General features: G+C 32.7%; 1 protein-coding gene across 2 annotated transcripts; it reads right to left on the bottom strand.

Moving 5' to 3' along the window:
• Positions 1-71: 71 nt before the first annotated feature.
• On the bottom strand, positions 72-19,643 carry LOC129806441 (protein Mo25). Of its 2 annotated transcripts, XM_055855034.1 has the most exons (5): positions 19,436-19,624; positions 18,876-19,303; positions 13,310-13,903; positions 965-1,069; positions 72-903 (listed from the first exon to the last, which is right to left on the bottom strand). In XM_055855034.1, exons 2-5 carry the CDS (start codon positions 18,999-19,001, stop codon positions 721-723), a joined length of 1,008 nt encoding a protein of 335 aa, XP_055711009.1. In that variant the 5' UTR covers positions 19,002-19,303; positions 19,436-19,624; the 3' UTR covers positions 72-720. The 2 variants fall into 2 exon arrangements, with proteins under 2 accessions (XP_055711009.1, XP_055711007.1); XM_055855032.1 differs by having other exon boundaries at positions 18,876-19,643.
• Between the last annotated feature and the right edge of the window lie 3,337 nt (positions 19,644-22,980).

Here is a 22,980-nt window from a genome sequence, read left to right as displayed (position 1 = left end):
AGGGTAAGAAACTCCATGAAGTTGGGAAATGCTGCAGGATGAACTCGAAATTTCGAGAAAACTATTTCTCATTTATTTTTTCTTTTTTTATTCACGAAATTCAGTACAGATTTATATTTGCTTTTTCTCATTTTACCTTCACTCTATCGCCCTTTCTCTCTTCACTATTTTTTTTGTTTACTTTTAAGAACGTAGGAACAAGTTTTTTTTTCTGTCATCAGCTAATAATGATTTATTATTATTATTTTTTTTGTCTATCAAACATCCCTTTTTTATATTGGAAACTGTACTAAGAAGAAACAAGTTCTAAGATACATTTTTTTTTCAATAATTTCTCGTCTAATTAAAATCAGATTAATTTATGAGAATCCAATCCTGCCAATTCCATTTTAAAAAGTTTTTTTTGCATCATCCTTTCGTTTATTTCTTTATTTTCTAAAATTCCTTTAATTTTAATTACAATATATTGTTTTTTCTCATCTTCTTCCTTTTAAAAGTTTTCTGTTTTTGCTTTTCATCTCTCTAAATATTACATTATTATTATATTTCACCGTCAAAAGTGTGTTCCATCAGCTCATTATTGTATAATAATAATTATCAATAATATTTTTTTTCTTTATTAGGTTTGCATATTTTTCTGAATATAGTATTCTTCTTTATTTATTTATTTATTTTTTTATTCTCAATAATATTAATTGATATTAAATGTTAAATATTTCACTATTGTTCAGGGGCTGGCTTGAGTTCTTTTATTTGCTTAATAAGATAAGCTTTTTCGTCATTAAACTGTTCATCTTCGGATCGATCTGTGTGGAATTTCGTGAGAAAATCTACCAACTTCTCCTGATTTCGCAGCAAAATGTCCAGTATTGGCTTCGGTTTATTTGGATTCGCCACAAATACCTACCGAAAAAAAGCAATATTTTTTACTCGCACTATCTCTCTATGGTCGCATATCTCTTACCTTGAATACATGGAAGGCTTCAAATTGTATATTTCTCGATTTCTCTTTCAACATATTCATCATAAGCTTCAAATTGTCCGGATTCGAAATGTACTTTGTCATAACCTAAACAGACAAAAAGAATCAAACAATTTAACTCTTGATTCTTCTTTTCTTATTATTAAACAGAATAAAAATCTTAAAAGTAAATGTTGATGAATTTCTATTGGAGACTTCATGCCCAACGCACAATAACTTTTATTTGTAAACATGTTTTCAAAATTTTCCATAAGTGTGAGCAAGATGACTAGACCTACAGTAGGGTAAAATGAGGTAATTTGGCACCATTTACAATTTGGGACATTTGAGATTTTCCATTGTTGTTTCAGATGAGCACAGAGAAAACAAAGACCGCGAAATAGAAGAAAAAGACGATTAAGAAGAAAAGGAACAGCTTCTATTCCATTTGAATCTCTAAAACAGTGAGAAAATCTCAAATGTCCCAAATTGTAAATGGTTTCAAATTACCCCATTTTACTCTAAGTGTCAAAAGTTTGTTGCCTGATGTATGATCGGAAAACCAGGTGAAAAAAACAATAGGGGAGACTGGGGCAAAAAGTCACAAAACGGATATTTTATTTTTTTACAAGTTACTCGAGCGCTTCAAAAATTTCTAATTAGCGCAGTTTTATAGGAAATTTACCGCTCTACAACTTTGTGAAAGTTATTTTCCTCTATTTTGTAAGGAAATACGTCTATCGAACCAATTTCTAAAAGGTAATTTTGTGACTATTCTCAAAAATGCTGGGGCAAATAGTAGCAGACATTGGGTATTATCATATTTTGATTCGCTTCATTATAGGCTTCCGTAAATTTGAAAAACGACCTAGAGGACATATTTTCATAGAAAATTTATTCATCTACACCTTTGTAAAACAGCGTTTTCTCTGCAAGAAAAGTGAGAAAACGAGAAAAGCGCTTTTCAAGCTATTTTAGAAAAAAAAAACACACAAAAGACTGCAAATCGTTTGACCAATGCAAACAACAAGCGGCGAGACCCGGAAATGACGTTTCTTCTCGCCGTGAGACGTCAGAAATTGCTTAGCTCTTTCTTACTTTTTGCTCTATACCTTTTGTTACTTTTTACCCCAAGTGGCCATTTTTAATAAAAGGATTTCTGGAGAAAAGAACTTTTGTGAAATTCTAAAATAGATAGCGGATTCGTATTCGAAAAATCCAAATTATTTAGAAAATATTCACCAGTGCAACAATTTTGGAAAATAAGTAGGTAATAATTGTTATCTTCTGCAAGGAAAATATTTTAAAAATAGGGCTAAAAATTTCGATATTTTTTATTTTCTAAATTCCTTGTTCGAATTTTAAGAAACTTACGACATTGAAGAAGGTCTATGGAGGCTATCTATAGAAAAAAATTTGAGCCGCTATCTTTTTTACCTTGAAAGATATTGAATTTTGAATTTTTCGATTTGTGACTTTCTGCCCCAGTCTGCTCTAGAAAAAATTACTTTTTATTTATTTTTTCTGTTTGCAAATCAGTTACATGTAGGGGAAGGTTTTGTAGCTTCGTAAAAGTTAATTTTTTTCCGAGTTACTAAATGAATTTCATCCATGGTCATATATTCTAAAAGCTAGTCCAATATCTCACATTTCCTGATAAACTTGAAAGCCTCAACCTTTTTCTCTTGGGTCCAAAAGGAAAAAATAAAAATGGGCCTAAAATCGTAAGGTAAGGTACTCTCTAGTCGGCCGTTTAACAAGTCGGCCACTATGTGTTCTTCAAGTCGGCCGGTGGAATTATTTATTCATATTATATAATTTTGCAATAATATTCCAGGAGTTTTATAACATCATAAGGTCAATAATTGTATAAATAACACAAATGACCGAGAATACAAATGAAATTAGACACAAAACATAAAAAAAAATTATTAAAAGTCAGAGGATTCAAATTTACCTTAAGCAATATTGGTCATTTTTCAGCATATTTTGATGTTCTTTATAATATTCACGACATTTTTTCACAAAGAGTTATTCGATTTATTACCTGTAAAGATTACTTTAGCAATCAAATTTTGAGTCAAACCGCAAGTTGAGAACTTTAACTAACTCACTGTGCAATAAATTTATTTTCATTATTGATAAAAATATTAATTTTCTGTCTTAAATGTGAAGGTGTGAAATTTTAAAGCCATGTTCCTCAATTCGGCCGGCTAAATAAAAGAATAAAAAGAATTTTTCCCTTACAATTTTTTGTTTTCTTAAAATTACTATTCTTTAAAGGTTTTCTTTCTTTCTTTCTCAATATCCTTTTCTAGTCCGTAAAAACGTTACGGGCTTTTAAAATTTGAAAAATGGGTGGCCGACTAGAGGAACCCCAGGTGGCCGAGTAGAGAAACGCTTATATTGAAGTGGCCGAATTGAGGAACACTCTACATTTTTAAAACATTTTAATTTTTTAATAATCTAAAATTATTTTATCTCCAAATAAAGTGTACAATCAGATGGAAAAAGATCTATACTACAACTTAGGGTGAAAATTTGATCAAAACAGGCAAATTAAATGTCCTTTTACATAAGTTTTTCATAAAACCCATCCTTAAGTGGCCGACATACAGCCCCTTACCTTAATTCTGATGTGTAATACTTTATGCTTTTTTCACACTTCAAGTGCCTTTTCGAAAAAGCAACTATTCCAAGTTATAGAGGGTTTATTAGGGCTAGCAACCCCCTGGCAAGTTGCCTGAAATTTGAAGTCACTTTCTCATATTCGATTTAAATTTGTATGGGAATTTGTTTGCATTCGCTACCGTTACACTAAATAACAATAAAGTCAGAAGTTTTTCCATATTATAACATACCTTTCCGTATTCAGGGATAAATATACTAAATTTTTGTTTAAATAAAATTTTTCCTCGGAGCACTGTGAGCTGAGTCTGAGATCAAGAGCGTTAGTATTTACCATGAAAATCTTTTGCTCGAAGGAGGTCGTTTCTGTGGGTCAAGGAAAATTCATAAAGAATACCACCTTTGCAGCTGAGGAAAATTGAATTTTGTAGCTTCGTAAAAACATCTGTCAAAATTACTGACCACGGACTTTGAAAATTGTTTACTGTTTTGGGCCACACTGTTCACGCCGCTCTGGATATTTGACCCATCTAGTTCCAGTGAATAAGTTCACAAGAAAATTGGGATATTAAACAATTTTCACGACAATCTCGAAGGGAAACACGCACTTCCCTATCAAAATGAGACTTCATCAGATGTTTTAGTTTAAGGGCAGAATCACATTGACAATAAAATGATCGCCGTAGCCTCACCGTATTTTGTTAATTTACGCAATTTCATTGCAATTATTACGCAAATTTTCCATTACCGTATTACCTTATCTCATACTCGGTGGCACTAGGTGAAAATAATATAAGAAAATTAAAGAAATAAAACGAAAATTCGATAAATGGTGAGCAAAAAAAAAAACTGTAAGAGAAATTAATCGTAATTTGTTTTGCTCACCGTTTATCGAATTTTCGCTTTATTTCTTCAATTTTCTTATATTATTTTCACCTAGTGCCACAGAGTATGAGATAAGGTAATACGGTAATGGAAAATTTGCGTAAGAATTGCAATGAAAATGCGTAAATTAACGAAATACGGTGAGCATTTTACTGTGATTCTGCCCTTATGCCTAGCACGCAATAACTTTTGTTTTGTAAACATGTTTTTCAAAATTTCTGTGAGGGTCAGCGAGATGATTAGATCTAGATTTCATTCACTCTCATTGGAAATTTTGAAAACATTTTTGTCCAAGCTCCGCCTTGGGCAGAGCTCAGGCTAGAGGAGGAAATTATTCCGAATAGCTCAGAACAATTCCCTGCTCTGCGAGTGGCTCCAGGAGCTACCTAGTCTGCGGATAATCAATAGTTCTTAAACTATTGATTATTTTATAAATTTTGATTTAGCAAACATGTTTTTGAATAGTTCAAAAATAGTTTGGCATAGGTCAAAGTTCCAATTTACCTTTGTAAATAGGTTAAATTTAGCCTTAAAAAATGTACAATTTTGCTCTTATGATTTGGAAAGCATCATAACCTTTTTCATTAATATTAGCTAAATTGTAAAGATGATTAGGATTTTATGGGTGAATCCTTGGAACTAAAAGTCCCAGAAATACTCTGATACAAATTTTATTCCAGGCTTCATTCTAAAAGTCCTCGAAATTTCAAGTCAAAAATCGATAAATTTAGAGGTTTTTAAGAGCAAATTGCACAAAGTGATTTTGATATATTAAGGAAACTATGGGTCCTTAAAGGACGAGACTCTGTTGTCCTATTAGTTAAGGATATAGAAAATATATTGAGACTAGTCCCGTTCCTTTGGTCCTTATAGTAAGGGAAATAACATGCCCCATTCTTGGGCATTGCAATCACTCAGCAATACTCAATATTCTATTCTAATAGTTCAGTCTTTCAACGGATCCTATCAACAATCTGAGAAGAAAGATGAAGGTTTTCTGCCTTTTTAGTCTAAAGGACTTGTTTGATGATAGTTCCCTCACAGGATATATCGAGATTCGCTGTAAATTTTGATGATAAAGTCCCTACACCATTAACATGTGCTTGAAGTGGGCTTTAATGAACATTGAACAATTTCTTAAAATATTTGAATGTTGTGTATCCATGTTCATCCTTGAACAATGTTTACAAATAAAAAAAATATAGTGCATTGGGCATAATGACTAGCGCACAATAATTCTTGTTTGTAAATATGTTTTCAAAATTTCCTATGAGAGTGAGCGAGATGACTAGATCTAGATTTCATTCGCTCTCATTGAAAAATCAAAAAAACATGTTTAAAAAACAAGATTTATTGTGCGTTTTGCATTATGCCCAACCCAAAATAACTTTTGTTTATTAAACATGTTTTTGACATTTCAATGAGAGTGAATGAGATCTAGATCTAGTCATCTCGCTCATTCTCATAGAAAATTTTGAAAACATATTTACAAACAAGAATTATTGTATGCTGGGCATTATATCTCACTCACTCTCCCTGAAATATCAAAAACATGTTTACGAAATAAAAATTATTGTGTGTTGGACATTACAAAATGGTCGTAAATATTAATAATAATATATTTATTCGCATAAAGCATAGGGGAAAGTGCCCATGCTTTACACGGTCCTAAGCTTCATAATGACTAATTTTTTCCTGTTTCTGAATAAATGTGTCTCCGCAATGTGTGGCATAAACATAATATATGAATGTATATGCATGTCAAGTGTATGTATATTAAGCATAAGTACTCAATAAACGATCAGTCGATCAACGAACATCAAGCTTATTGGATCAACCTTCCACATGGCGATCGTGACTCGGTCACAAAATGCCACATCCTAAAAAATTTAAAAATCTCATTGTGTCCCAAAAGTTAATCGGTAGTGAAAATGTGCAATAATCGCTACCATTATCGTCGAGTGTATAAGCGTGAAGATGAAGTGGATGCTGAGATAGTGCCACAGAATGATAAGATGGGATGCGAAAAAGACATATTAGAGGAGCTCGCGAAGCTACAGCGAGTGGAAATAATATTATTTGTGATATTATCAGTGATCACTACCATCATCCTGTATGCAATCTACAGAAAATGGAAAGCTCGTATTAAGGCAAGAGCATCTCAACAAGCAGCAGTTTTAGCATTGAGAAGATCCGCAGAGAACGTTTTAGAATCTGGACAATAAACACGAAAGTGAAAAAAAGTGATTTAAAAACTCTAACATCCAGAATAGTGATTAAAATGAACTATAACTATAGTGAGAAAAATGCATTGAATAAAAAAAAAAACCGAGTCCAGAAAATCAGCTGCACATCAATAGGATCAGCGAAACATCAGCGAGATAAATCATCAAAAAAAAGGAGAATGCTGAAAGAAGCTGTCATAGGATAAACTACAAGATTGCCACATCTCCGAAAATTCATCATGAATAATTTTTCACGTAGAGGTATGATCCCACAAAGTTCAAATTTCTAAAGTCCTGCGTACGTTGCATATAGTCTGGCTGATGATGTCTGGGAGCATCCGGTTGCTGAGTCGACAGGCAATTGCACCTAAGGTGAGCGACCAACGATGGACTTTGGCGAGAGAGTGGATCGTATGAAGTCAACGATTCATCATTGCTGAGTTGCCGATTGAAGACAGCGTGTGCAAAGTTGCAGAGTTCACCGAACAACAACTAGCAGCTGATGAAGCAAAGTCGGATCAAGTAGCAAAACAATGAATTGCAAGTATTGTCAACACTTAGTAAACAATAACATAGAAAGTAGGTCAATCATATAGGTCAAATTATATTATCTAAGATATGGGTAAATTTTAAGTTTTTATTAACTAAATGGGTGACTTTTCAATTTTAAATAAAGTAATTGAGGATTTAAAGAAACTCCTACAGAATTTTAAGAAGCACAATGCTGATCGACAGTATGCTGTTGATTATGTAGAAATAAAAAGAGAAGTTACCAATGATTGGCATAATAGTTTTGTCATTGCCTATAGAAGATTACTTACTCAATTAGAACCTCAAGAATTAGAAACTTTGAAAAAGAAAGGTCAAGAAGAAAAGAATTTGGTTGATGAAATTGAAAAATTTTATAAAACTATACAGGAGAAGATAAATAAAGCTAAAATTGAAGAAAATTTAGTACTTGAAGATCGGACAGAAACAGAACAGACATCAATAGAAAACATGGCTCAATTCGATATAAAAACGGCTTCTCAAATTATTCCTGATTTCAGTGGAGAAAGTGATAAGATGTTAGACTTTCTTTCGGCTGTAGAATTTTATTGGAACACCCTGAATGAACAGAGCAAGACTTTGTTAATCAATTTTGTAATTAGCATAAAGGTCAAGGGTAAAGCCAAAAATTCTATTAGTTTTTCTAACATTACAACTTATGCTCAGTTGAAAAAAGCTGTTTCTGAACGCTTCGAATCTAAGAAGACAGTCAGTACCTTAACTCACGAATTAGCACAAGCTCGACAAGGTCAAAGTTCAGTTACCGAATTTGCTGATAAAATAGAAAAGATTTCCCATGAATTATCAAAGATTCAGATTCTTGCTCAAGATGGTAGTAATGCGGAAGTAATTCGGGCACTGAATGATGCGACAGCAGCAAGTGCATTCAAGAATGGGCTCAAGAATGATCTTAAGGTAGTTGTTTTAGCGTCACGCACTCAAACTTTTTCTGAAGCAGTTTCTGTAGCTCATGAAGCTGAAGCTTCTCTCCCTAAAGATACAAAGCAAGTTAACTTTGTAAAATCATATGGTCAGAAAAAACATTTCAATAGTAACGGTCAAAGAGGATATTCCAAGCGCGGAGGATACCAAGGACGCGGCAATTCCAGTAGTCGAGGACAATCTTCTGGTAGTGGAAATAATTCGAATAATAACAGCCGAAATAATAGAGGAAATTACAATAATAGAGGGAACTACCGCGGTCATGGTAATCGAGCAAATTATCGCGGACGGGGTAATTTTCATAACAGCAATAACTATCGTGTTTGTATGATGCAAGAAAGTCCTGGTGCGTACCAAACGTACGGCTGTTGTCAACATTTGGGAAACGCTGTGGCCCCTGGTCCAGCGGAGCAACAGCCGGGGGCAATGATGCAAAACCATCGATTTACTCAGTAAACGTTTCTTTATCCAACTTTATCAAAATTTTTGTACCAGATACACAATCTATCTGCACCCTTTTGGTTGACTCTGGTGCAGATATATCACTTTTTAAAATTGAAAAACTAATACACTCAACTTTTCAAAATAGAAATGACTCCGTAAATTTTACAGGAGTTGGTACAGAAAATTTTAAATCTCTTGGAACATGTAATATTATTTTAAATTTGCTTTCGAGTCATTCCGTTCAACATAAATTTCATTTAATTGATGATAGTTTCACAATTCCATTTGATGGTATTTTAGGAAGAGACTTCTTAAAATTATATAAATGTAATATTGACTATTATAGTTACTTATTACATTTATCCGTACAAGATGAAGTCATTTCAATTCCTCTCTATGACAGAGCTGAGGAAGGTACCTTAATTTTACCACCTCGAAGCCAAGTCGTAAGAAGGGTTGATGCAATTATAACCGAAGATTCAGTTGTCATTGGAGAAGAAATTGCTCCTGGAGTGTATTCGTCAAGTTCAATTGTCAGTAATGTACCGTTAGTATCATTTTTAAATACAACGGATAAGAAATTAATATTGAAAAACTTTAAACCGAAAGTTATGCCTTTAAATTCATTTTACACTGTTGATTCTTTAAAGAAGGATAAGGAATATGATGAGCGAAGATTAAAACAACTTTTTAATGAAATAGATTTATCCAACGTTCCAGAATTTGCTCAAGATTCAATTCAAAAAATTTGCAGCAGTTTTAATGATATTTTCTGTTTAAAAGATGACAAAGTAACGTGTAATAATTTTTATCAACAGTCAATTAAATGTGCGAATTCTGAACCAGTCTATATTAAAAATTACCGTATTCCTCAATCTCAAGCTACTGAAATTCAAACGCAAGTAACTAATATGCTTAAGGATGGCATAATTGAACCTTCAACTTCACCATACAATTCTCCCATTCTCTTAGTACCAAAGAAATCCAACGGTGTGGAAAAGAAGTGGCGATTGGTCATTGATTACCGAAAGGTTAACAAATCTATAGTAGCAGACAAATTCCCACTTCCGAGAATAGAAGAGATTTTAGATCAATTAGGAAGAGCAAAGTTCTTCACCGTTTTAGATCTTCAATCAGGATTTCATCAGGTTGAGATTAACCCTACAGACAATTCACGCGAAATTACAGCCTTCACGGCTTGCCAAGGACACTTCCAATTTAAACGACTTCCATTTGGCTTGAAAATTAGCCCCAATAGCTTCCAACGAATGATGTCCTTAGCTATGTCCGGTTTATCTCCCGAAGCAACATTCTTATATATTGATGACCTGGTAGTGTTTGGTGCTAGTCTAGCCCACCACAATTCAAATTTAATTAAAGTTTTTACTAGATTGCGGAAATTCAATTTGAAACTTAACCCTAATAAATGCAAATTCTTGCAAAATGAAGTTACTTATCTCGGTCATCGACTGACACCTGAAGGTGTACTACCAGATCCCTCAAAATTTCACGTCGTCCAAAATTATCCAGTCCCAAAATCTGCAGACGATGTCCGCAGATTTGTTGCCTTCTGCAACTACTATCGTAAATTTATTGCTAACTTTGCTGAAAAGGCAGCACCCCTTAATAAACTTATTCGAAAGAATATTAAATTTTCCTGGGACAATGATTGTGCTAAGTCTTTTGATACTCTCAAACGAGATCTGATAAGTCCGAAAGTATTACAATATCCAGATTTCGATAAGCACTTTCTTTTAACAACTGATGCCTCCAATATTGCAGCCTCTGCTATCTTGTCTCAAGGACAAATTGGTGAAGACTTACCGATTGCGTATGCAAGTAAATCTTTCACAAAAGGCGAAAAGAATAAATCTACGATAGAAAAAGAGTTAACTGCAATCCATTGGGGCATTCAACATTTTCGTCCTTACCTCTATGGTCGTAAATTCACAATAATCACTGACCATAAGCCTTTGGTATATTTGTTCAACTTGAAGAATCCGTCTTCGAAACTTATGCGTATGCGTTTAGATTTGGAGGAATATGACTTCGATATAATACATAGATCTGGTAAAGAAAACGCGAATGCAGATGCACTTAGTCGAATTGATATTGATTCAGAATTTCTTAAAAATCTTCTAGTTCTTCCTGTTCAAACTAGAAGTATGGCTCAAAATGAAAGAAAATTGAAAGATCAGAAAAAAATTAGAAAGTTTAATGACTCCTAGCTGTGCTAAGCCTGATCACCTTGGTATAGTCGAGGTTTCTAAGCTTTCTGAGATTTCGAACATGCCTGAACTCATTTTCTACACAGACACAGATTTAATTCCATCAAATTGCTCAGGTGGCTCAAGCGCGCTTAAAAAGAAAAATAATTCGAAATATACAGTAAAGATGACGGCAAATTATAATGATCTGGCACTAGAGCAAGATCTACAAATTATTGAAAGCACGTGCATAAATTTAAAAGTAAAAGAGATATCTTTATCTTTACAAAATGCTGTCTTTCGCTTTATTAACTTTGAAAGTTTTAAAGCAATCGCTAATAAAACGCTGCGGCGTATTAGAATATTACTGTATAAGCCGCCAAAACTAATTTCTGATAAACAAGAAGTTAAAGCAATTTTAGACCAACACCATCTAAGTCCCATGGGAGGTCACGTTGGCCAAAATCGACTCTATAAAAAATTAAGAGAGATATATCGATGGAAGGGAATGTCTAAGGATATTTCTAATTACGTAAAATCGTGTCAATCTTGCCAAATTGCAAAAAGTAGTTTGAATAAGAAGGAGCCAATGATGTTAACGCATACTCCGCAAAGTGCATTTGATATTGTATCGGTCGATACGATTGGTCCTTTTATTAGAACAAGTCGTGGAAATCGTTACGCAGTAACTTTGCAATGCGATTTAACTAAATTTCTTTGCATAGTGCCAATAGCAGATAAAGAAGCGAATACACTTGCCAGAGCAATCACAGAACATTTTATCTTGAAATACGGACTAATGAAAACCTTAAAATCGGATATGGGCACAGAATACATTAATAATGTTTTTGAAAAGTTATGTGAGACGCTTCACATCGACCAAGTTCATTCGACCCCATATCACCATGAATCTCTTGGTAGTATTGAGAGGAGTCATAAGACTCTCAATGAATTTTTAAGGTCCTATATTAATGAGCAAAAGGACGATTGGGACAATTGGTTAGGATATTTTGAATTTTGTTTCAATACAACACCAACTGTCCATGATTATAGTCCATTCCAACTGGTATACGGTAAAATAGCGAATTTTCCGTCAACATTACAAACAGAGTGTGTACAGCCTGTTTATAATATAGATTTGTACTCAGCAGAGCTAAAGTATAAATTACAAAGATGTTGGAAATTCGTTAAAGAAAAATTAGATAAAGAAAAATTAAAATATAAGTACTATTACGATAAAAATATAAGGAAATCTAATTTTAATGTTAATGATACTGTATGGTTAAAGAAATTTAATAATAAGAAACTAGACGTATTGTACGAGGGTCCCTACGTAATTACAAAAAGATTAGGTGTTAACAGTAAAATTAGAAATATAGAAACAAATAAGGAAAAAATAGTTCATAACAATATTCTAAAACATTTTCATAATTAAGTTTTACACTGGGATTACATATTAAAGAACATATAAAAAAAAAATTAAATAAAAAAAAAAATAGAAAATACAAAATGTAAAAAAAAATCATGTTAGATTATAATTTTTTTTTCCTTTTTGGGGGGAGGTGTGGCATAAACATAATATATGAATGTATATGCATGTCAAGTGTATGTATATTAAGCATAAGTACTCAATAAACGATCAGTCGATCAACGAACATCAAGCTTATTGGATCAACCTTCCACAAATGCATTTTAAAAACGATACACTTTCTATATTTTTTTTTTAATTTTCCATATCACGAATTAGCTTTTAAAAATCAATTATGTTAAATTTAAAATAAAGTAATAAGGATATCGATTAAACACCTCATCAAAACGCATCAAACATATTTTTTTAACTGTTTCAAATAAATCAATACCAAATAGCCTCTGTAACTCGCCCTTTTTCTTGATTGAAGGGTGAAAACTTTCCTAAGATCAATATACTCAGAAGTTTGAAGACCTCATTATTTGATTAAGAAAAATAACTCTGGTAGACTAATATCAATAATATTGTTTTAAAAATTTAAAAACACACTTCTATAATGATCTTCTTGACACTATTTTAATAATTATTCTGAGGAAATTCTTTTAGAATTTAAAAATATTTGTGTTATGGACTTTTAGTGAAATGCAACCCGATAATAATTTACTCAAGAAAATAAACTGCATTGTAAACACTGAGCACATTGTGAATAAAAATTTTATAAACTTCCCAAAACAATCTAAATGGCGTTGGAATTTCTTTTCAAAAAGAAAAATGAGAAATTATAAAATAAAAAGGGAATAAATTTGAAAAAAAACTTGAAAATCTCTTTGGACTTCAAGAATGCCTTCTGATTAATATGTAACATTTGTGATTTAATGCAACTCTTAGAGAAGTCCCATCTAAATGCATATTGTACGACTTTCAAGAGATCAAATAAAAAGTGAAAAAAAGCAACCTAATTGGTAAAAAAAAATGCAGAATTATTTAACAAGAAACATACCGTAAAGTTGTGCCTGTCCAGCAGCAACTCTCCGAGCAGCTTGAGACTTTGCCTCCGTGTGACATAATTTTCCGAATTCAGTAGTCGCTGATAGTGCGAAAACACTTTATCATAGTTTGTCTCAAGAAACTCAGCACAGAGAATCTTGTGCCTCGTCAGCAGCTCCTTAAATGTGGAGAATGCATCTGAAGCAATGTCAAATGTCGATACTTCGACATAGCGGAAAAAATTGAAAAATTCATCCGAATGCAGCATTATTTTGGCCAATGCCTCATATCTTGCACATTCACGAAGCATCGTACCACAATTTAGTGCAATCTCCTGATGCTCATACCCAGCCATCAGTGTGAATAAAATCTCTGGCTTTGTACAGATGTATTCAACTGTTGGTGATCTCGTGCCAATTTGTCGTCTCAGTACATTGTTGAAGACCTGCGCCACATCCTTCTTCCCCTCAAAGTCAATCCGGTTGAGGTTTTGTATGAGCAACAGCAGTAAATTACTATTGTACAGCTCCTGAGACAATTGGGCCACGATGTAATCTGTCTGTGGTTCAGCATCTGAAGTTCCGTACAGCATATTCTTGATAAGTACCTGACAAATACAGACAATTGCGGAAGAAACAAAATAATAACATTTCGTGAGTCAAAGAGGGTCGACAGCCACAAAAAAAATTACAAACAATAATATTGTGAAACTGTTTTCTTTTTTCTTAAAATTTCCGCACAAAAAATGCGCCTCGTACATTGTCTTATTCAGGGGAATTTTCTTAGATTTTTTTACTCATTCAGCTTCATTGCAATTTAGGCAGTATTCTTTTTTTTTTAATCTGCAATACAGTAGACTCTCTCAAATTCGGGCATTTGGGACTGAAATGTCACCCGAATTTGGAAGAAATTCGGGCTATAAACTTTTTGAAATACAACGATTTTTATTGATTTGGATACACTACACACATATTGAGTTTATTCATACACTGAGAGAAATCCGAAAAAGTTAAAATAACATTCCGGAAATGTTAATTTTACCCTGCAGTATTGATCCGAAATAGGTGTAAATATTACCCTTTTTAGGTGTATTAAGGGGTTAAAGTTACCCTTTTTCATATTAATTTTACCCTTAAAAAGGCGTAAAATTAACATTAAAAAATGTTGATATATTTTTACACCTAAAAAGTGTTAAATTTATGAGGAAAAAAAGTTAATTGGACCCCCGTTTTTTCCCAATATATTGTAAATTTAATGAAAATCCCTTATAACGCAAAATTACATCAAAACTCAGATAAACCATGGTAAATTTAAGCATATTGGGTTCATTTCATAAAATCATAGTCAAACTTGAAAAATGTCAACAAACTTTTTCCGAATTTTACTGCCGCCCGAATTAAAAAGTAGCCCGATCTTAAAAGAGTCGAATTAGCGAGAGTCTATTGTATCTTTGACAAAAAGCTGAATTATGGGAATATTTCATTTCGACTTTATCCGACAGTCAATGTAGTACTACCCAAGTAACACTAATCAATCATCATTAATCATCATGATGTAAAATTTTGGTAAGTCTGACGTATTAACTGATGATGCTATCGAGCGCCCACATAGCTAGGATAGGAGTAAATAGCCGAGACAGCGACAACTGAACGATAACCATTTTTTGGTAATTATTGAGCTTATTGAGGAATTACCAGTTTTCGTTACCGAAAACTCCTGGACGCTCCGAACATTTTTATTCGCCAATTATATTAATGACCGTGTATTTTTAAATCATTAAACTGCCTAATTGAAGGAGCTAAAAAAATCATTCATTGATGAAAAATTCTTTCAGGAATGATAAATTATCCTGAGTTTGCTGTAAATTAAATCTTTGTAATATAAAAATTGTTTAAGATTTTTGTATTTCTAAAATTAATGCCCAACGCACAATAACATTTGTTTGTAATCATGTTTTCAAAATGTGCTATGGGAATGAGCGAGATCACTAGATCTGTGTCTCATTCACTCAATTAATAAAATTATTTATATTTTTATTTCTTATTATCCTTAAATTAATATTTGCACTTTGTCAGGTATTTAATTAAAAAATATTCTTTTTTCTGTTAATAAGATTTAAAATGTATTTAAAAATGTTGAAATGTGAAAAAAAACATTTTGTAATATGAAAATCTACGGGACTCGAAAAATCCCGTAGAGATTTTTTAATAAGTTGAGAAACTTTTTTGAAATAAATATTAGTAGTAATTTTCTATTTTATATATTTTTGAATAAATCACTATCTTTACTAATATTTGTTAAAAATAATAACAATAAATAAAAGTAATAAATAAGAATAAAGAAATTAAATAAAAACATGATTAAAAATTTGATGTTATATGCGGATTATTGCTTAAATTTCAAAGAAGCAGTCTGACATTTTATCTCAATTTTATTATTTTTTTTATTCAATCAAGAAATTTTAACTTGTTTATTTTTACTGAGTTACGTAAATTAAAAAAAAAAATTGTAGAATAATATTTTATAAAAGTATTTAAATGTTATATTGGCATTTTATGTTTCTCTGTGTTCTTGGTTGCAGACTTTTTATTTAGTTTTAGATTAATGAAACTTTTAATCGATATTCTTTGAGCCAAAAAGAGTAATTGAAATACTAATGAAAATTTAGATCAATTACATAAGCTGTCGGGAAATAATCTACCCTAGCTATGTGGCCACAGAATTGGTAGGATATCTGCAGCTTGTAATTCTTGTCTGAAAACCCAAAGAGAATCGTGAAATCGTAACTTTTTTTTCCGGGTTCTTTAAGGAATATGCATTTTTGGAACAAAATTTAACATGCTGTAAATGAAAGAAAAATAGGTTTTCAACCATTTTTTTTAATCCAACTTCTTCCCAGCCTAATAAATTTAAAAAAAAAAAGTGGGGAAAATGCTCTTCAAAGTTTTGAATATTGGTCCAAATTGGATAGCGCTTGCAAATCTGCTCTGTGCTCCTTTGCTTTGTCTCTGTATCTTCGGAAATACTTCAAATTAGCTTCTAAAATTTTTAAGGTGTATTCATAGATATTTCAACTTTCTAAGCTATAAAAAATTAGACCTCTCTCGATCCTATAATTAGGGGAACCACCTTAATGTAAACTACTTAATTAAGGACTTTTACAAAGGCCTTACTTAAGTACTTACTGTTAGACAGTCTAGCCATATTAGTTTTGCTACACTGAGAGAAATCCGAAAAAGTTAAAATAACATTCCGGAAATGTTAATTTTACCCTGCAATATTGATCCGAAATTGGTGTAAATATTATGCTTTTTAGGTGTATTAGGGATTAAAGTTACCCTCTTTCATGTTAATTTTACCCTTAAAAAGGTGTAAAATTAACATTAAAAAATGTTGATATATTTTTACACCTAAAAAGTGTTAAAGTTACGAGGAAAAAAAGTTAATCGCACCCTCTTTTTTTCTCAGTGTACTCGTTGCAAAGTGCTGACGTTTGTTTCATTTTTATCTATCTATCTATCTAAATCGTGAAATCGGAACTTTTTTTGAAAGTTCTTTTTTTAAAAAGATGCATTTTTCGGACAAAATTTTTTATTTTTATTTCAACTGGAAGAGAATTTAACCCTCTAACAGATAAGACCGTCTCAAGACGGTCTTCACAAAAATCACATTTACTGCGATTAAAAAGCTTTTATTTATTTAAAAGTGCTATAGTGTCCTCGGTAATAGTCTTACTAATATCTTTTGAAAGTTTGAGCTCATTAAGTCATCATTTAGTTGCTATTCCCAGTTTTGTGTGATAGATCAGAGAAAAAGCAACACAAAATATTTGTGCAAAAAAACTCATTTCCAATTTCCATAAAAATACCGATTTAAAGTTATCTGGCTAAAATAAATTTATTTTTTACTGAAAGATATGTCATTCTACTTTGTCTTTGATATCCCCATTTTTCCCTAATATGGAAAAATTTTCAGGCTTCACGCACACTCTGGCTTCGAACACTTCATATTTTGCCCTATATTTCTTTAATTAATCTGATCTATAGCAATATATTCTAATAGCTAGTGTTAAGTCTTCCGTTTCCAGAAAAAAAAAATTAGATAAGATTTATTAAAGGAATACGGGAAAATATAAAGTGTTCGAAGCCAAAGTATATGCAAAGCCTGAAAACCCCTATAAATATTTTAGAGTTCAAATAATTTGTATAGGATAAGTGTGCCAAATTCCGGCCAGCTTGCAATTTCGGCCACCTTTTTTGTTCCTCGAATTTCAATGAACTTTTAGATTTTACGTACTCTAGAGATTATACAATGCAAAAGAACAACAAAAAATGTAGCTTCGACAAACGAGATGACGTGAAAAAGATATTGGAAGAATTCCCGAAGGGCAAGGAACTATGAAAATTAAGGTGGCCGAAATAGGGCACCAAAGCTATGTCTATATTTTTATTCATTCTAAAATGTATTAAGAATGATTTTAGAGTAAATAAAGACGGTAAACTCTTTACAAGTTTCCAAGCAACACTCTTTAAGAAGAAAGAATAAAAAAAATCAATTTGAATTTAAAATATTACATTTTAAACTTGAGACTTTGACGCTTGCGTGCAACTATGCCGAAATTTGGCACACTTACCCTACCGCAAAAGATTTAAAATCTAACTTCTAAAGTTTTCATCATAAAAATAATGTTAAATGCTCTTAAGCTCTATACTTCATAATGAGACTTTCAAGTGTATTTCAGAGCAATTGACTCATAAATTATGAGCCACTGAAATATTATCGTGTATATCGTATATTTTTAATGAATGACTCAAAGATTTTACGAAGTGTTACCAACAACACTAACCATCTACCCCAATTTCCCGAAAACAGATTTTCTCTGAGTGTTAGACGATTTGTATTTTGGCGGCGTCGCAGAATCTGGAACAATGTCTGTGAACCAAAAGTGAAAAAAAAATCCGCAGCAGAATCAGCCACTGCGACTGCCACCTCAGAGGTGAATCTTGTGACTAATCCCAATAATTTCACAGCCCGAGAGATGCCAGCGGAGTGTGTGCAAAAAAATGCCAAGAGAGTCTTCGATAAGATATCGCGATGGTTTTTTAGAGAGTCTCTGTGAATTCCATTTGCTCGTTAATTATTTTAAACTTGCAATTAGTGGGCAATTTCCTCACTAATTGCTTTTTGGCTCAATTGAATATGAGAAGTTTATTTGTATCTTGTATTTGCGGGAGGGAGATTGCTACTGAATCCCTTTGGAAGGATTCTGAGGATGTCTTTTGATTCCTTTGGGGATTCATATTTTTCTTTGGGTTAATATTTAATGAAGATGTAAGATGAAGGAGAAGGATCTTAGGGATTCTAAGATGATACGATGTCCTTGGGATGTGTCAAGGTTTTCTGTTGGATGAAGGAGTTAGGGTAGCAGAGGATAATTGACCAAGGATGTGTTGACAGTAGGATAAAAGTAAATTTTGGAAGGCCTTGGAAGGAGATTTGTTTTATCGATTTTCTATTCGGTGTTCTGGGCTATTTCGTCGGAGCTATTAAAAGGCAAACAGTTTAAAAGGAATACTTACTAGATTCTTACTGACATCCTCTTGAGCCTTCTCTGCCTTCTTGTCACCCCGTTCAAGTGAATTAACTGACTCCTTGAGAGCCTTCACCAGTTCTGCCGGAGACTTCTGTGATTTCCAGAGAGGCATCCTTGTGACTGTGCTGATGGTTTGGTGGCCAGGAAGTTTTGTTTATAGTTATCACCTACAGGTAATTTCTAACACCCAGCAGCGCAAACAAGAAATTGCAGTGAAAATCAATTAACGCCCGATTCCCAAACACGCCACCAAAAACTTTTTACCCGTACCAAGAGAGAGAGTAACACAGGAAAAACTACTCAATATTTCAATTAATTCTTCCCGAATCACTTGAGCACCACAATCACCTTCATGGACACATCAATTCACTGGGAGATTTCTCACTATCTATCCACCCTGGATGATGTTTTGAGCTGCAAAAACAATCGAGAAAAATAGCCTAGCGCGCGAGATGGGTCTTTTTCTTTTGACTCTCGCCCGCAAGAAAAAGCTCAATCCGGGGGGACGAGTAAGGTGTTGAAAAAGGCCAAATATCACCAATTTACACGATATTTTCACACAATATAACCACTTGTTTTCACACTGTGCACTCTGGAGCAACACTTGGTGACACAATTAGTCGCAATATCGCCAGTTTTAATGCACTTTTCCACCCTTTTTGCTGCAATTTTTTCATTCGATCGCCACAGAATTTTTCCAATAAATGACAACACTGTGACATTTATGACAGTTCGTGGTGCGCTGTCCCAAAATTCACTGACACGTTCGCTGATTTCGCCGCGCGCGGCGAAATCAGCGATCAAATTGTGACAGTTTCGCGAAAAGTGGTGAATATTCGTACAACAGACGGCAAAAATTTCAGATGAGAAAAAATCAATTAATAACAGTGAAACAAACGTTAATTCAGTGCAAAACAGTATACAAAATTTTCTGAAATCGAGAGATCAATAAAATATTTGAAGATTTGATATATTCGGTGAAATAATTGCCAATTTAAAGATTTTGACAACATAATGCCTAAAAGAAGCTTAAGAACAAAAGGGTGTTTTTGACGCAAACAAAGTACCAAAAGTCGAAATATCAACGCAGTGAAGAGTTTGATAAGCACAGATTAGATCAGTGTGAAGAAAAATCCAAGATGAGTGATAGAGAAATGGATGAAGATGGAATACTAATTCTTGACGACGACATGCACCAAGGAATAAATCAGCAAATCAAAATGGCGGATGATATCACCATCTCCTCTGCTCAGTTAGATCTTTAAGGACGAGAAGCTTTCCGCTGAGCGAAATTCACCGAAATCAAGTTTCCCTCGATATTTTAGCCTAAATAAGAGATTTACGGTTAAAAAGAAATTTTCCCATCTCTAGCAGTCCTGGAAAACTATGGGTCATATATGACCCAATCGTCCTTAAAGGTAAAAAACCACAAAATTTTCCAGACGACTAGTTTACTCGTTTGCTCTGTTATTTTTGCAAAATAAGTAACTTGAATATATTTGTAATAATAAAAAAAATATTTAGAGTAGGGGGAGGTGTGGCTATTTTGAGCTGTGGGGCTAGATTGTTATACGGCTTTTTCGCCTATTTCTAAATGAAGCTGGTACTTACAAATATTTTATTTAGATCCACAATTATTTTGTCTATCTAAATTAATTCATGCTAAAACCAAGTTTCCATTGGAAATATGCGAAAATATTGTATAACAATGTAGCCCCACAGCTCAAAGTAGCCCCACCTCCCCCTACGAGTAAAAATTAAAACGATCAAAAATTAATTTTAAAAAATCTCATTCAATTTTTGGTCTCAAAGACTCTTGAAGACTTGTACACAAAAACAATAATTTTTATGAAAAAATGTATTATTGTTTACTTCATTTTCAATTTTTATAATATTCATCGAAACAAATTTCACATACTGGTAAGGTAACATAGAGATAAATGTCGCATGCCTCACAAATACAATTGGTCTTATAATCCTTTTTTCTGATAGCACCATGTGCACCTCAGTTTTCTTCGAAACATGTTTGATGGTAATGGGTAGGTGCAATGTTGTTTGTCTCTGGGAATTTAAGACGTACAGTTGCACATTTCTGTGGATCTGGGAGTTCTTCCGGAGTTGATGCGTTTTCGATGAAGCCTTCAAAGTCCATTTCATCCACGTCTTGTTCCAAATATATTACGTTGCTTTCGTTCAGGAAAAGATTGTCGGCATCATCGCTATCTTCCGGTCATAATATGTGAATGATTTCGGGTTCATTGATCATGAAATTTGTTTTCCATTTTTTAAGTCATGTACAAGAGTAAAAAGTTATGAATTTACAACATATACGCAGAGTATCTCATAAATTATCAAAATATTACCTTCTTCAGTCAGTATTGCACTGGGAAATCTCAGCTAATTGATATATCACACAATATTACACGAATAATTAACTATTTTGCGCACACATAATCAAAAACATGAAACAGTCTAACCTCAAATCTTCGAAAATCTACTAGAGACAGATTCGATGTTTTTTTTACCTTTATGGACGATTGGGTCATATATGACCCATGAAAATTATGAAGCTTTCCTGAAAATACCAATAAACTATCATTTTTACTTTGTTCTAGTCCCAAAAGGTTTTTGCTTAAAAAAATTAAAAATATTAAAATTCAAGCACCAAAGTGAAAATTTGAAAATTCGTTATTTTTTAGCTCAAATATTTTTTTATATACACAGTAAAAAATTTTTGGCTCCTTTACCATGATTTTCATTGTAAATTTTACATTAAACGTGTAATTCTGTGTACTAGTACACATTCATGTAATTTCTACACATTTTGTCTGAAAACTATATAATGTTACATGAAATCTCTAAAAAATGTACATAGCTGTGTAATTATTCGCTTATTTTGGCCGTACGTTGAAAAAAGACGTAATGTAAAACAAGAAAGTATAATTTGATACCGTGAGATGTAAAAAAAAACACTTCCGTTACAGTATTACACATTCCGTTACAGTATACAGAACCCCGCTATAGGACATCGCTCTATAGTCCATAATTTATCGACCGTTGATTTCAAAACACTGATTTTAAATTAGGCTATGTTTTTTAGTACGCGACATGAAATTTTGTCATAATTATTTTAATATTTTTGGAAAACTTTATTAAGTAGTTGTGATAATTGTGATCCACAATGAAGAGAGCAAGGACAAGTACCACAATCGCAAAGAAAGTGGAAGCCGTCGAGCAATTTCAATACTAAAAATCGTTGATAATTTTAAAAAATGACATGGACTATAGTGCGACCCAAGTGTCAAATTTGAAACCAAATATGGACTCTACTGTATGAATTTGAGAATTTAAAAATTCGTCATTTTTTAGCTTAAATATTTAGTACATAGCAAATAGCTAGAGACTTGCAAAAAATATTCTAGATTTCTTCAACCTTCTACTTTACAATTATGTACAGACATAAGAAAAAAAATAACTTTAGGTAGTCAGGAAAAATTATTTTCTTTATGGGACACTGGTGTTCCAATCGTCCTTAAAGGGTTAAAATAATTTTTATAGGGATTATAAAAATTTATTTTTCTCATATGCGTTTAATAAACAAAATTAAGCCGATTCTAAATATGTATATATCTCAAAATCGCAAAAATGAAGTTATGATAAATGCTGATTTAACTGACGATATAAATTCAAAGAAAAAAAAGTGAACAGTGAAATAAATTTCGTGAAATCTAATCTAAATGCTAATGGCTCCTGCACACCTTTTAAATCGGAAAAATTCCATGAAATCAAAATTCACATCCCTTTCTTTCTCAAAGTTTTGCATATGTCTGACTTATTCTTTTGCACTCCAAATTTGATTAAACTAAATTTAAATTGGTCTGATGTTTAAATGAAGAAGAAGAGTTCGAAAGAGTGGGATAGACATATGCAAAACGGGTGAGAAAGAAAGGAATGTGAATTTCGATTTCATGAAATTTTTCCTGATCTAAAAGGTGTGCCGGAGCCATAATAAATTGATTAACGATAAAATTCAAATTTAAAAGTGTGTGGTGAATACAAGTGACGTCCGGCCGAAGTTTCGCCAACATAAC

Source organism: Phlebotomus papatasi, chromosome 3 (genome assembly GCF_024763615.1).
Source record: "Phlebotomus papatasi isolate M1 chromosome 3, Ppap_2.1, whole genome shotgun sequence".
Lineage (NCBI taxonomy): Eukaryota > Metazoa > Arthropoda > Insecta > Diptera > Psychodidae > Phlebotomus > Phlebotomus papatasi.
The sequence above is the reverse complement of the archived record's forward strand: the minus strand, read 5'-3'. Positions and strand labels throughout refer to the sequence as shown.